Raw genomic sequence first — 13,239 nt, forward strand, 5'->3', positions numbered from 1 at the left:
AAACAACACCTTTTTGATGTTCTTGTTTAACAGTTACTCCTTGTAACTGTTAGGAGTCAAAGCAGTATACTTCAGTATAGACTTCATACAGACAGTATATACTTCAGTATAGAGGAATGTAGGTGAATAAAATAAAATGTGTGTGGGCTGTCAGAGCAGGTCAGCATATTGGCAAATATGTAAGTCAGAGAGTGTTGTCTCTAGAAGTAAATTCATGGGCAGATTAAGAATTCTCTCCTTGTTATGCAGGATCTACGAGTGTAAATAATTATTAAGAAAGGTTGTATCCTTATGCAAGTTGAGAGTTATCATACAGATTTACTGGACAGGGGCACACTGAAAATGAGTAAATATGTGTGGAAAGTAGTTTATCAGAGAACAATGACACTAATCATACATGAGCTTTAGCAAGTTTGTTATGGATTCTATATTCAAAATGGGGGATGGACAGTTCACCACTTCAGACAAACCTCTAGTTCATTCCCTTAATTTACAAAGCATCTGTGGATAAAATGCTGTCAAATATTAGTGGGAAATACTTGTGTCTTAGCCCTGGAATGGTGGGTTGAAAAACAAGACATTAAAGCAACTTTTGTTCTCTTTGTAGGGGACAGGTCATTAACATGCGGTACCTGGAATATTTTGAGAAAATTCTTCATTTTATCAAAGATAGGATCCTTGTTTATCATGGGTAAATTACTGATACCTTTTGTTTTTTTCCTGCTTCATTCCCTGGTAACACTGATTTGAAATTGACATAATATTCCTTTCAGAAAGTCTGAGGAATATGTTCATTTTAGTAAGTTCTATTTTCTTGGTATCTGTAATTATCTTATTTCCTACTGGAAATGCAAAATCCTATTCATTGCCACATAAAGTAGCTTTAATAGGAAAATAAACCTGTGAATTACAGTATACCTAGAAACTAATAATGGTGTTGAATTTGTGCCCACAATTCTCATGAGTGGGTTTCAGGTCTTTCTAAAACATGATTTATTAAAGTTCTTGGGTTTTCTCTTCATAGAATAGGATACAATTTATCTTCATATTGAGATTAATTTATTAAATGAGAAAAAAAAGAAGATAATTTTAACTGAAACTGGTGTCTGACAAGTGGTTTTAAAGGAACAGAGAATCTTTGCTACCTGCTGTGTAGATAGGTTGGTAGGCTTTGTCTTGAAACAGAAGACAGTTTTAGAATCGTGAATGAAAAAAATATGACCAAAGGTAACCTAAAAATTTATCTTAATGTCTGTTTCAAACTTTCATTAGTTTTTTATGAGTAAAATGTTTTTGTCACCTATGGTTTGTTTGTGGTGACACTGTTCTGATGACATTAAAAATTAAGAAACTCCTTTTAGCTTTAAACTATCATTTTTCTTTGGTCTGGTAACTTATTAAATATTGAGTTCTGTTTCTGTCTCATTATGCTACTTGAATATCAAACAATTAAAGTACAGAAAATCCTTATACAATTGAAACTATTTAAGTTTTGTAAAATTTATGATAGTTGCTAAAGATATGCAAGTTCTGTACTACTGGGAAGTCTGTTGTCTACTAGGAGAAAATCTGTTTATAGTGAGCCAGCAGCATTTGACTTTAAACCAGAGCAATTTGTGCTGTACTTAAAATAAATCTGTTCTTAAAATCTGGGTGTACTGTAATTAGTCAATATTAAAGCACTAGTTCAGTAGGTTTCTTCACAGTCCAGCTGTGCCTGCATCTGTAGTATTTACTTACCTTTGAGGCTACACAGATGCATATATTTTGACAGTTAAGCTGAAAATAAGCTGAGCTGATACAGGATGAAATTACTTCTTTCCAGAAATGCTACATATGTTCAACCATTGTCATTCCATATTTAACTTTTTTCCAGTGCTAATAATCCCAAAGGACTATTAGAAGTTCGAGAAGCTTTGGAAAAAGTACACAAAGTAGAAGATCTTCTTCCCATAATGAAGGTAAATTAAAGTAAAACTCCAAAACATGAAAAAAATAATAAAATGTGTTCTGGGAGATGTCCAGTTCCTCAGAATACCACTGTTGTGTGGTGCTATTAGAATGAATAACTAGAAACACAAAGTTATTTCAAATCTGCATGTGTGGAGTATGATCTTCCCTTTTGGTGTATGCAGATGTGTGATGTGTATTTGAAACGCTTGGCCTAACTGTGAATTGGTAAAGAAATTATGGGAAGACCAAATGTTGAATGTAATTCTTTAAAGCTAACCTTATCAACTGGGAGAGTTTGTGGTCAGATCCACCATAATAGTATCACAATATGCCTGCATGGTGTGAAGGAAAAAGAGGAAGATATGTGAGCAATTAGGAATATGGAAGCTCTCTTTACCTTAGGTTTATTGGTACAGGTTAGTATGTGGTAGGGCTGGTAGGGGGAAGCAGAGGAGTAGTTGCCCTTGGTGACTGATAGCTAATCTGAAATGAAATCTTGGTTTATGTTCTTGTGCTTTTTCTCCCTGTCAGAGAAGGAGCGGGGAAATGTGCCGGCTTTCTTCTTTATTTATATTCTTATCTCAAGTAATAAAGCTTTAGCTGGGTTTAAGTAAAAGGTCTTTCCCCACTCCTGCGCATTAAACTGGAATGAGTAGTGTCTAAGTATTTGGGTTTGGGGAAACCTGTTACAAAGTCTTTCTTTCTAAAGGGTTGGACAGGAGTTTAGTTAGAATAGGGTAACATTTGGGAAGAAGCATGTCTTAATAGAGTTAAATTCATTGCTTTTCTCCCTGTCAGCTGTGTCCACACTGCATTTTTATATCTAAGCAAAGCTGACAGATTGCCATAGAAAGAGCACTTTGAAGATATATGGCTGTTACTACTAATAGACGGTCTAGGTTTGGATTTGTTTATGGTAGTAGTGCTCAGTCACTTGTGCACTATAGGCATCTTTACAGCAGCTACATGACTCAAGCACTGTATTTTTATATGGGTTTCTTTTAGTATGTATTACAAATATGAGTGTCTTCAAAGAACATATCATAATTTTGGAGGCAATTAAATTACTGTCTTATCCTTCGCCTGGAAAGATAGAGTCAGGTGGATACTAACTGAGCTTAAGTAAAACCTTGTGATAAAGAGGTCATAGGTGTTGGGATGGATAGACAATTAAGTGTTCCCTACTGACACAAAAGACCTGGAAAGCACCTAATATGGCTACTGTTGTAGGTCAGAAAACATGTTACTAGTAGAGGTAAAAATATAGATTGCTCCAAGAGAATGATGAAAATGTATAAACAGAGTGGACTATACATGACTTAATTCAAAACAAATGCTTCAACTGGCAGCAAATGTTCTTCCTGGTTTTCATAACCTGTACATTTTGCTCTGGTTTGAATCTCCTGTATCCCATTAAGAATTGTATTGAAATGGAATGCTGTCTCTCAGAGGCTTTTAGTTTTGTTTCTTTAAAATAAATGCAGATTCTCTTTAAACAAGTGCTATCTTAAAATAAATAATCGCCCAAGTAACTCATTTAACGCTATTGCATTATTGTCATTAATAATGCCTGTATAAAATTAATGTCTGCTAATATTGATGTAGTTGGGTTTTTCAGGTAGCTAGGGAATGTACGTCAAAAGCTGAGCTTTTGGCTTTACTTAAATACAGTTTTGCCTGGTTTATACAACTCTGTCTACAGTATTACACTTTTAGATAATGTAGCTTTGTGAAATTCTAAAACTTCGTTACATTTTTCCTTTTAATGAGGAAGGAACATAAATTTAAACTGGATCATACTTCAGAAATTGTTGCAGAGAGCTGTGTTGTGGAGTCCACACTTAAACTGATGCTGCTACTTCTTAGTGTAAGCATAAAACAGGCTGTCAAATATCTGCTTTTGCATTTACATTGTTACACCAAAAGGTTACTCTCAACATGGAAGTTGGGAAGGAATCTGCACAACTCAAACTGCTTTGCATAGTTGTTTCTCATAAACAGTGCTGCTTTATGTTTGCTATATAGCTATAAAGTTGAATGTCAGTATGCCTCATGAAATATTTATGATTTCCATTCAGTAGGAAAAAAAAGCATAAATGAAATAACACAGTTGACAGTTAACTCTTTATCCTGTTCCCTCAGTTTGTCCATTTTCATTTCTACTGTATGTATTTTAAGGATTCCAAAACAATAGCTAGGCAATCTGTCTTTCTTCACTCTAATATTACTTTTTTTCTTTTGAAAGCAGTTTAACAGTAAAACAAGAGATGGGTTTACTGTGAATACAAAAGTCCCTAGCCTCAAGGATCAAGGGAAAGAATATGATGGATTCACAATTACGATAACAGGCGATAAGTATGTTTGCTATTTTAAAGGTTCAGGTACATTAACTAATGATGAAGTATTAGCAATTAATCTTCTCAGATGCCATTTTTACTTGCATAAAGTAGGGTCTGTTCTCACTCATGGTATTTCTGTAAATAAATAGAAAAAAAATTGTTCATTTGAGGAGTTCTGTTTCCTGTTGTGTTCCCTAACAAAGAGGGAATATGGATAACATTAGTGGAGTAGGCCTTGTTGAGATGATTCTCTAATTTACAGCATAAAAGTGGAGGGAGACCTTGTTATTAATCTCAAAGTACAAAATACGTAAAAAGATCTCAAAAGTCTAAGTCTTTATTCATATCAAAATGCGTTTCTTTTTGTGAGACTTTATCAATTATAGTGACTGCAAAGTCCTGAATGGAATGGGAATTTCTGTGTTCTGAGAGTGGAAGAGACAGACTCTTCTATTTCAGTAGTACCAGTATGTAAAAGGATACCAACAGGGGGCTTTGGAACACTCTCTGGGTGAGATAGTAACTTTCTCACTTCATGGATCCTGGCTCCTTCCTGAAGAATGAGCATTAATCTGAAGCTCAGAAGCTCTGTACTTACTACTAAAACCTTTGGTTTGTGTGATTTAAAATTCTATGCATTGGAATTTTCCCCAGAATTTGTGTGCTTCCAGTGAGTTGCATGGAAGCCAAACTTCTTTCTAAAATGTTAACATTATGTCTTGGGTTTTAATTTTATGTACTGAATGATATGCCTGTATGCAGTGAAATGGCATTAAATCTGTGGCCTTAAAGTTTGGGGAAAAATATTTTGGTGTCAGTGAAACTATTTAACTTTGTTCTGCACAAACTTTATTGTGTAGCAGTGAGTCAATTTTGATCCATAATTTGTAACTATGCTTTTATGCAAAAACAATTTCATTTTGGTAATTTTAAAGTTAACAAAACTACGCATTACATTCTATAGAAAAATCTCAAGGCCATGAAGATATTTTAAATTTTTGTATTTCTTCTTTGTACCTGCACTTTAAGTGAAACACTAACACTTATCAGATATTCTTGAATGGAAATACTTCATCTGTGATTAGACAGCAATCTTCATGAGTTCTTTTAGACAATGTACAATGTCATAAAATGTTTGTAATTTTTTTTAAATTTTTATTATTTATTTATTATTTTTTATTATTATTTTTTTTTCTTTAAAAAGGGGGATAATGCATATAATCTATAGGAGAAATTATAGGAAAAAGTTTATGGTGTGGTATTTAACTGTGACATGTTTGTAATTTACCCTGGATATTTATGCATCTGTTACAAAAAAGTCTTACCTTCTTTTTTTGTTTCATCTACTTGATAGAGTGGGGAACATATTATTTTCAGTAGAAACTCAAACAACAGAAGAGAGAACACAGCTGTATCATGCAGAAATAGATGCGCTATATAAGGATCTAACGGCAAAAGGAAAAATTCTGTCTGCGGAGCTGGGGGTAAGGCTCTTTTAATGGAAACAATGAATTCTCTGATAAAATTCTATTATGTTTTTATACCTTCTCTTTAACAGTTGCTGTTCTAATAAATTTTGACAGAGATCTTCAGCAGTAAAATTGACTGCTTGCTTAAACCCAATTATAGCAAATAGCATAAGAAGTTGTCATAATTCTATCTGTTACCGTAAGATTTGCAATGCTTTGCTGCAGTAACAGTTCAGACAAGGTCTCAATATCGGAGTGTGTTCCTTCCCCCACACCTCTTCCTTCACCCTTAATTTTCTTTGTTTTCCTGTGTGTTCACTGTTTCATTGTCTTATAAGCATTGCTTAGGATTTGGCTCATGGTGGCTACATGTAATATGAGAAGCAGCACAAATTCATGAGAAACACTGGAATTATGTTTGTGTTGATCTGTATTACAGTGATGATCTGACTTTATTTGCGCTTGTGCTTTCCATTTTTCATCCTTTAGTACTGCATAGATGATCTGTTTCACCTAAATTTTAAAGATCTAACAAAATAATTTGCTTAAACATAGGTTAATCAGGCTTCAACTTCCCATCTTGACATTTTTCACATTTGAAATGGTTTTAAAAAAGTAATCACAGTACTGTAAGACTTTCCAATATGGGTTCCTTTATGTAGTGTTATCTGAATATTAAATTATCTTTAATTCACTTATTTTTTTCTGTTGCTTAGGAAGTAGATGCTGTTTGCAACTTGATCCTGTCATTAGTTTATTACTTCTATAATTTAATGCCACTTTCAAGAGGATCTAGGTTAGTGATTGTCTTTATCATGTTTATCTTGAATGCACCCTGTCAAATATCCATGTGTTACAGTATCAATATATTTTTTTAATATTAAAAAAGCTGAAAGAGCCTTGATTGAGTTGTGTGTCACATAGTTGCTCATTTTGTGCTGCCATGACAGTGAGTACTGACTTAGTACTGTTTTAAAAGCTGTTTGGTAATTTCTGATGGTAATTATTCATAGCTGCATGTATATTTAAAATGAAGGGTAGTCTGTATTTATAGACTACTGCTCGTAGAATGAAAAGTGTAATTTCTAAATTGTAATGCTTAGATGCCTTATCCATATTATGTTACTCCACTGTAATTTCACTCAAAAAGCTTTACCAAAACATGTATTTAAGATGAAATACATTTTGAGATCATTTATTTTAATAAAATACATGTAAGTATTATGTTAGTAATTTATTGCAGCTGTTAGGGTCACCAGATGAAACCCTAGAATAAAGTCCCATATGTCACAGATAAACCTGGCTATATCTAAGACTGTTACAAATCTGTTCCACAAAGCACTTAAGATCTTTAAGCTCATTATTAAACACAGTTCAGTAGAAAATCAAATTTTAAAAATCTAGAGTCTTCATTTTTATAACCAGGCTTTGCTTTTGTCTTGCAGAATACGGAAATTTAATTCTGAGTTTCACAATTAAAAAATTAAAAGTTAAAAAAGTTAAGTAGCTGGAGAGCTTTACAGGGCTTCTGTCTCTGTTTCAGTAGAGTTCATAAACTGTTCTGGGCTACAGCTAACCTCCTTGGGAACAGGGGGTTTCTTTGTTTTCAGCTCTGTGTAGTCTTAAAAGCTTGTAAGTCTGAAATTGTGATTCTGACTACGGTAGATACAATGCTCTTCAGCTCCATATGATCATAACTTCATTCCAGTGATGCTGGAAAGTAACAGTGATTTCACTTTTCAAGTGTTTCATGCTTGGTTTTACATGTAAAATAAATCAGCTAGCACAGTAATTTTTACTAGCCTTCTATGAAACAGTGCTATATTATATTTGTTTTGTAGTCTAAAATAGCATTATGGAAAGACTTTTACTGTTTTGTGGTTTTGTTGTTTTTTTAGTGTGATAGCTTATTCAGTGATCATGGGAGCACTGATGGCAAGTGGAAAAGAAGTATCAGGAAAAATCCCTAAAGGAAAGGCAAGTATTAAAATACACTGGTTCAGCCTGTATGGAGGAAATGATACTTGTAAATATGAGGAAGAAGCTGTAAGAATGAATAGGAGTTGCACACTTGTTTACTGGCAATGGGTTAGATGCATGATGTGGTGTCTTGCAGCCTGAGAGAGTTTTGAAAATCTTATTGCTGTTCTAACAGCCGGTGAGATTAGAGATAGCAGGTGCTTAATTCTGGTTAGTCAAATTGTAACACTTTGTATCCCACAGTAAATACATATTTGTAACTGAAGTTTCTAGTGTGCAGAGCTGCTTTTTCAGAAGGCTTCTGAGAGCACCTGGGCAGAATTAGTGACTCTTCTGGCTCACAGCAGAAATTTTCTGTGTTTATACTTGATGTGTTCCAGAGCATTTAGGGCTTGCTAAGGGGAAATGTATTTGCAGCTTCTCTTGATTCTTGTATTCTGCTTAATTGAAAATATGTCCTAGCTTTTAAGTTACTACTCTTGAATATTATACCATCTTGCTCAATAAAGGGTTTCCTTTATTCAACTATTGATCTATTAGCTGTGTTACCCTTTTAGCATGAAAGGAGTAAAAGCATGTCAATTTTTTTAATGTATTGTAAAAAGAAATTCCAGTGAGAAAGTAGCCATGGTCACTGTAGCTTCCAGTGTTGGTTGTGCAAACCCACTGAGAGTTTTAGTGCCTGGCATGCATGCTGACTTCCAAACTAGTGATTGATGAGGGGTGAAGTAGTCAGGGCACAGACTAGTAAGTAAGCTTACTCCCATCTTACCAAGAATGTAGGTAGCACGCTCTCAGAACACTTCCTTGTTTTCAGACAAAGTTCACAAAACTACAGAAGTGTCTGCTTAAATGTTACAGTACTAAGGAACTGATGCTTTTGACTGAACATTGTTTTACTGAAAACTTATTTTCAGCTGTAGATACGAACAGAGTTCTTAGCTATATGTAGTTAAGCTTGCCTGAAAAAATCCACTGTGGAAACAAGTAATACAGAATGCCCATAAGCTCCAATATAAATATACCAATCATGTGATACAGTAATTTGCATAATAAAGTATGTAGAAATCAGAAATTTCCCCATTTCATTTAGACAGGGTAGTAAAGGGCAGTATTTTCTGGCACTGACACACTGGTATTAACATCGTTTCAAGAGATTTAAAAATAACTGTATTTTGTCATAAAAGGAAGGAAATGTTTCTAAAGTAGAATTTATATGTTAAGAATATTAGAAGATTAACTTCCTGAAATTGGAGAATTTAGACATTAGATATTAATTTCTTTATATCTATTTTATTGTATTTTCAGCTGGTTGATTTTGAAGCAATGACAGCACCAGGCTCAGAAGCTTTTAGCAAAATAGCAAGGAGCTGGATGAATCTAAAAAGGTAAATCTTTCTGTTCAGATGGGGGGCAAGGAAATAGTACTTTATATGTCCAATTTGAAAATGTACTAAAAATGTTACTTAGAAATTATAAGCTGAGTAAATGATTGTGTATTTTTTAACTGTTTAGGAATTGATGAGACAAGATTTGAACTTACACACACAGTAGTGTATTTCTAGATTATGATTATAGTGGTTAGTAGTCTAGACATTCAGTTATGTGTTATCCTCTGAGAAAATATATTTTCATTTCATTCAGTGGTCAGATTTGTTTTTTTATTATTTTTTTTATCATTAGTAAAGCAGGTGAATGAGTGAACAAAGCAAGGAGAAAATATTAACTTTTTTCCCCTATTCTTATGCATCTCTTCAAACTATATATCAAAGATAATTCATTTATCCTTTCAGTGCTATTTTGATTTAAAGAGTCATAGAATCATAGAATACTTAGGGTTGGAAAGGACCTTAAGATCATCTAGTTCCAACCCCCCTGCCATGGGCAGGGACACCCCACACTAAACCATATCACCCAAGGCTTCATCCAACCTGGTCTTGAACACTGCCAGGGATGGAGCATTCACTACCTCCCTGGGCAACCCATTCCAGCACCTCACCACCCTAACAGTAAAGAATTTCTTCCTTATATCCAATCTAAGCCTCTGCTGTTTAAGTTTCAACTCGTTAACCCTTGTCCTATCACTACAGTCCCTAATGAAGAGTCCCTCCCCAGCATCCCTGCAGGCCCCCTTCAGATACTGGAAGGCTGCTATGAGGTCTCCATGCAGGCTTCTCTTCTCCAGGCTGAACAGCCCCAGCTTCCTCAGCCTGTCTGAAGTCGGTGGAAGTTCTGAATATACAGAATTCCATTAGTTAGTATACCTGCATGACTTTTGTGTATTGCTTTAAAACTTTGATTTTCATATTTATTTTTTAATACTGAACACATTAATTCCTTGACAATGTGATGAATCTGGTGTGTTTGATTTGTCCTGTACGAAATCTAAAAGTCCTCCTGAGACAAAACCAGTTTTGATATGCTTCAAGTCAGGCTCCAGACACTTAAGGGGTGCTGAGAGTTGGTGTCCTTACAAGGCTGTCTATAATCTCTGAAAGATTTTGCACATAAGGGGACATTTGTAGTGACTGAAGGAAAGAAAATCTTGCATCCCTCTTCAAGAACTCTAGAAGGATGACCCAGGGAGACTGTAGGCTGGTCAGTTTGGTCTCTGGAAAAGTTGTGAAGTTAGTCCTGTAGGAAAGTATTTTGGGGTATATAAAGGAGAAGGTGACTGGGGGACTGTTGTATGTCCCAGTTGATGTTTATTTTTACTTCAGCAAGGACTCCCACAGTGCTGTCATACCAAGACAGCACATTATGGTCTGAACAAATGGCCAGCTAGATGAGTAAAAAGCTGTTACGATAATTAGATATAGAGGGTACTCAGCATTTCAGACCATACCTTAGAATACTGCATCCGGTCTGGGGGCAGTGCAGTAAAAACTGATAAACAGGAGCAAATTCAGAAGAGAGCCACCAAGGTGGTTAGGGCACTGGAGCACAAGTCTTAACTGGTGTGGATTGGGCTTTTTCAGCCTGGAGAAGGCTTTGACCTAACAGCAGCTTTGCAATACCTGTGTTGAGAAAATGGAGCTGGGCAGTGCTTGATAGAAGGGCAAAAAGCAAAATGCATGAGTTGAAATGAGGTTCAGGCTGAGCATAATCTTTTCACCCTGAGGGTAGTCAACAGAGCAGAGAGCCTGTACAGTCTCCATCCCTTTAGATTTTCAAGACCTGACAGGATAAAGCCCTGACACCCTGGTCTGAATTTGCTGTTGACCTTGCTTGGAGCAGTGTGTTACATCACAGACCTCCTGAGGTCTGGTCCAACCTGAGTTGCTCTGAGAGCCTAAGGAACTCTGCAGCTGCTGTTACTGCTGAATATCTCACACTGATTAGTGTTGTTTAACTTCATTGTCAGTGGTTCTCAGCCTGGTGAATTTCACTAGACTCTAAAATCCCTTCCTAAATGAAGAAAGTTATTGTGAATAATCAAGGACATCTTTGTCAAACTTAGGCTAAAAACCTACATGTAAATGCAGTCAGATTAAGCATTTATTAAGGAGTAACATTTTTAAACTACAGCTTAGCAAGTTGCGTTTTTTACTAAAAGTAGTCCGTGCAAATACTGTGACTTGGTAGTCTTTGAAATACAAAATATTTATGATTCCCGCAATTTTTTTTACTGTAAATCTCCCAATCTATGTGTTCAACTCCTTTCTTGATCCTCTGTTTATGGGTGGATTTTTTATTTATTTGTTTGTTTTAAGATATATCTTTACCAAAGGGGAACTTCTCTCCTGGGAGCAAAGTCAGTTTAAGTCATTTCAACTGTACCTATGTGTATCTGACACTCTCAGTTGTACTGCTAAAATTTGTGGGAATCCATAGCAAACCAGATCAGGGAACTGATTTGTGTTAAAAATAGCTGTGCCAAAACCAAAGTTTGTTTTTAACTGAGACCATTTCATAGTGTAGTCCCATGGATAGTATTTCTGGCTTAAATGACAGATGTAAAATGGCTGAGGAATGAGCCGGAGTGGCAAAAATGCTGTAGTCGGGTTGGCTTGATGCTGAGAAAAATATCTGTAGAACCATAGCCCAAAGGATTTCAAGTAATAATATGGAGGTAATTAACCTGAGCAGCTAATTTGTCTGTGGTAGGAGAGCAATAATGGTTAATAACATAGTATTGAAGACTTAAAGCAGTAAAATTTTGCTTTTAACTTCTGCCACTTCCAAAAGGTTTTTAATGTGTTATTATTTTCATTCTGTATAGGGAGTGAGGAGTTACGAGAATCAAGAGATGGTTATGGGCAACAAATTCTTGATTTCAGGTCCCAAATTTGTTGGAGAAGGCCTTGAAGAGAAGTATAAGCTAATGTGTTAACTTCCAGGTAAATCATAAAACTCGCTAAAAGATAAATAGTTTTCTTTTTTTTTTCCTTCTCTTTCAGTATTTCACCTTCTTACAAGAGCCTGCCATCAGTATCAGAGACTTTTCCAACCCTGAGAACGATGATTGAAGTACTAAATACAGACTCATCTCATTGTATAAAAAAAACTATAGTTGTTGTATAATTTATACAAATAAAAAGCCAAGAGGTACTGCTTCATAAATTATTTTGAAGGGGAAATTGTGATCAAAGTCGTTTTGTGGATTTTGTTTTGGGGGGTTTTGTTGTTTTTAGTAGATTAAACTGACTTGACTGGTTATGACTAGAACAAAAGGGATCTTTCTATGACCAATAATATTAAGAAGGAAAGAAAGAACAGTTGATTCCCCATATTGAGACATACTCTAACAAAAAACACAATTGTTCAGGGACCAAACGAAAAAGCAGTAAGAAACTTGATCACAGTTATGATCTGAATATGTTGCAGGTGAATTTTTATTTGTTTATTTTTTAAGGTAAAAGTAATCTGCATTAGAAATTCCACTAAACTGCTTCCCGCTTGGTTTTCTGTTTGGGTGATTTTTTTTTTTTTTTTGGAGGGGGGAGGGTTTGTTTGGGTGAGGGTTTTTTTGTTGCTTGGTTTGGTTTTGGTTTTTGGGTTTGTTTTGTTTTGTTTGTCGTGTGGTTTTTCATTTGTGGGTTTTTTTTGTTTGTTTGTTTTGGTTTGGTTTCATTTGGTTTTGCTTTTGTTTTCCAAAACTTCTGCCACCTGCATGGAAAACCTCATGAACTGTATATGTGCAATTGGTAAATACACAGGCATTTCATATAATGTGGGCCAGTGAAGGACCAGATGTCAGCTGAAAAGAATGGGTTTCAGGAAAATATCATTTGGAAACCAAAACAAATAAATGACATATTTGGAGTTAAGCTCTTGGTGAGTAAATGTCAGAAGCACAGCAACTGTACGTCAGCCTCCTGTTCCAAGTACCCACTGGTGACTGACAGAAGATACCAAAGGATTGACAACACATTGGGAGAGCTGTAAGGCGCCTTGAGTTGTTTGTGTTAGAAAGGCCTGGCAGCATTTTGGAAAGGCAGGCTTCCCTATAGGGCAAGGCTAATTCAGTTCAAACAACATGGACAGTATCATGAACC

The 13,239-nt window shown here is 35.4% G+C and overlaps 1 protein-coding gene across 3 annotated transcripts in view; it reads left to right on the forward strand.

Moving 5' to 3' along the window:
* TTC13 (tetratricopeptide repeat domain 13) overlaps nt 1–12,301 on the forward strand; it is a 41,180-nt gene extending 28,879 nt beyond the window's left edge. The window contains exons 16-23 of one of the 3 annotated variants that reach the window (XM_005148595.3): nt 608–691; nt 1,877–1,961; nt 4,199–4,308; nt 5,647–5,776; nt 6,478–6,557; nt 7,660–7,738; nt 9,050–9,129; nt 12,142–12,301. In XM_005148595.3, coding sequence (XP_005148652.1) covers nt 608–691; nt 1,877–1,961; nt 4,199–4,308; nt 5,647–5,776; nt 6,478–6,557; nt 7,660–7,738; nt 9,050–9,129; nt 12,142–12,265 — 772 coding nt within the window. In that variant the 3' untranslated portion in view covers nt 12,266–12,301. Of the gene's footprint in view, nt 1–607; nt 692–1,876; nt 1,962–4,198; nt 4,309–5,646; nt 5,777–6,477; nt 6,558–7,659; nt 7,739–9,049; nt 9,130–11,963; nt 12,121–12,141 lie in introns of those variants that run through there. The other 2 variants (XM_031048531.2, XM_031048532.2) reach the window with 2 other exon arrangements.
* The last annotated feature ends 938 nt before the right edge of the window (nt 12,302–13,239 follow it).

The sequence above is a fragment of the Melopsittacus undulatus genome, chromosome 3, assembly GCF_012275295.1.
Source record: "Melopsittacus undulatus isolate bMelUnd1 chromosome 3, bMelUnd1.mat.Z, whole genome shotgun sequence".
NCBI lineage: Eukaryota > Metazoa > Chordata > Aves > Psittaciformes > Psittaculidae > Melopsittacus > Melopsittacus undulatus.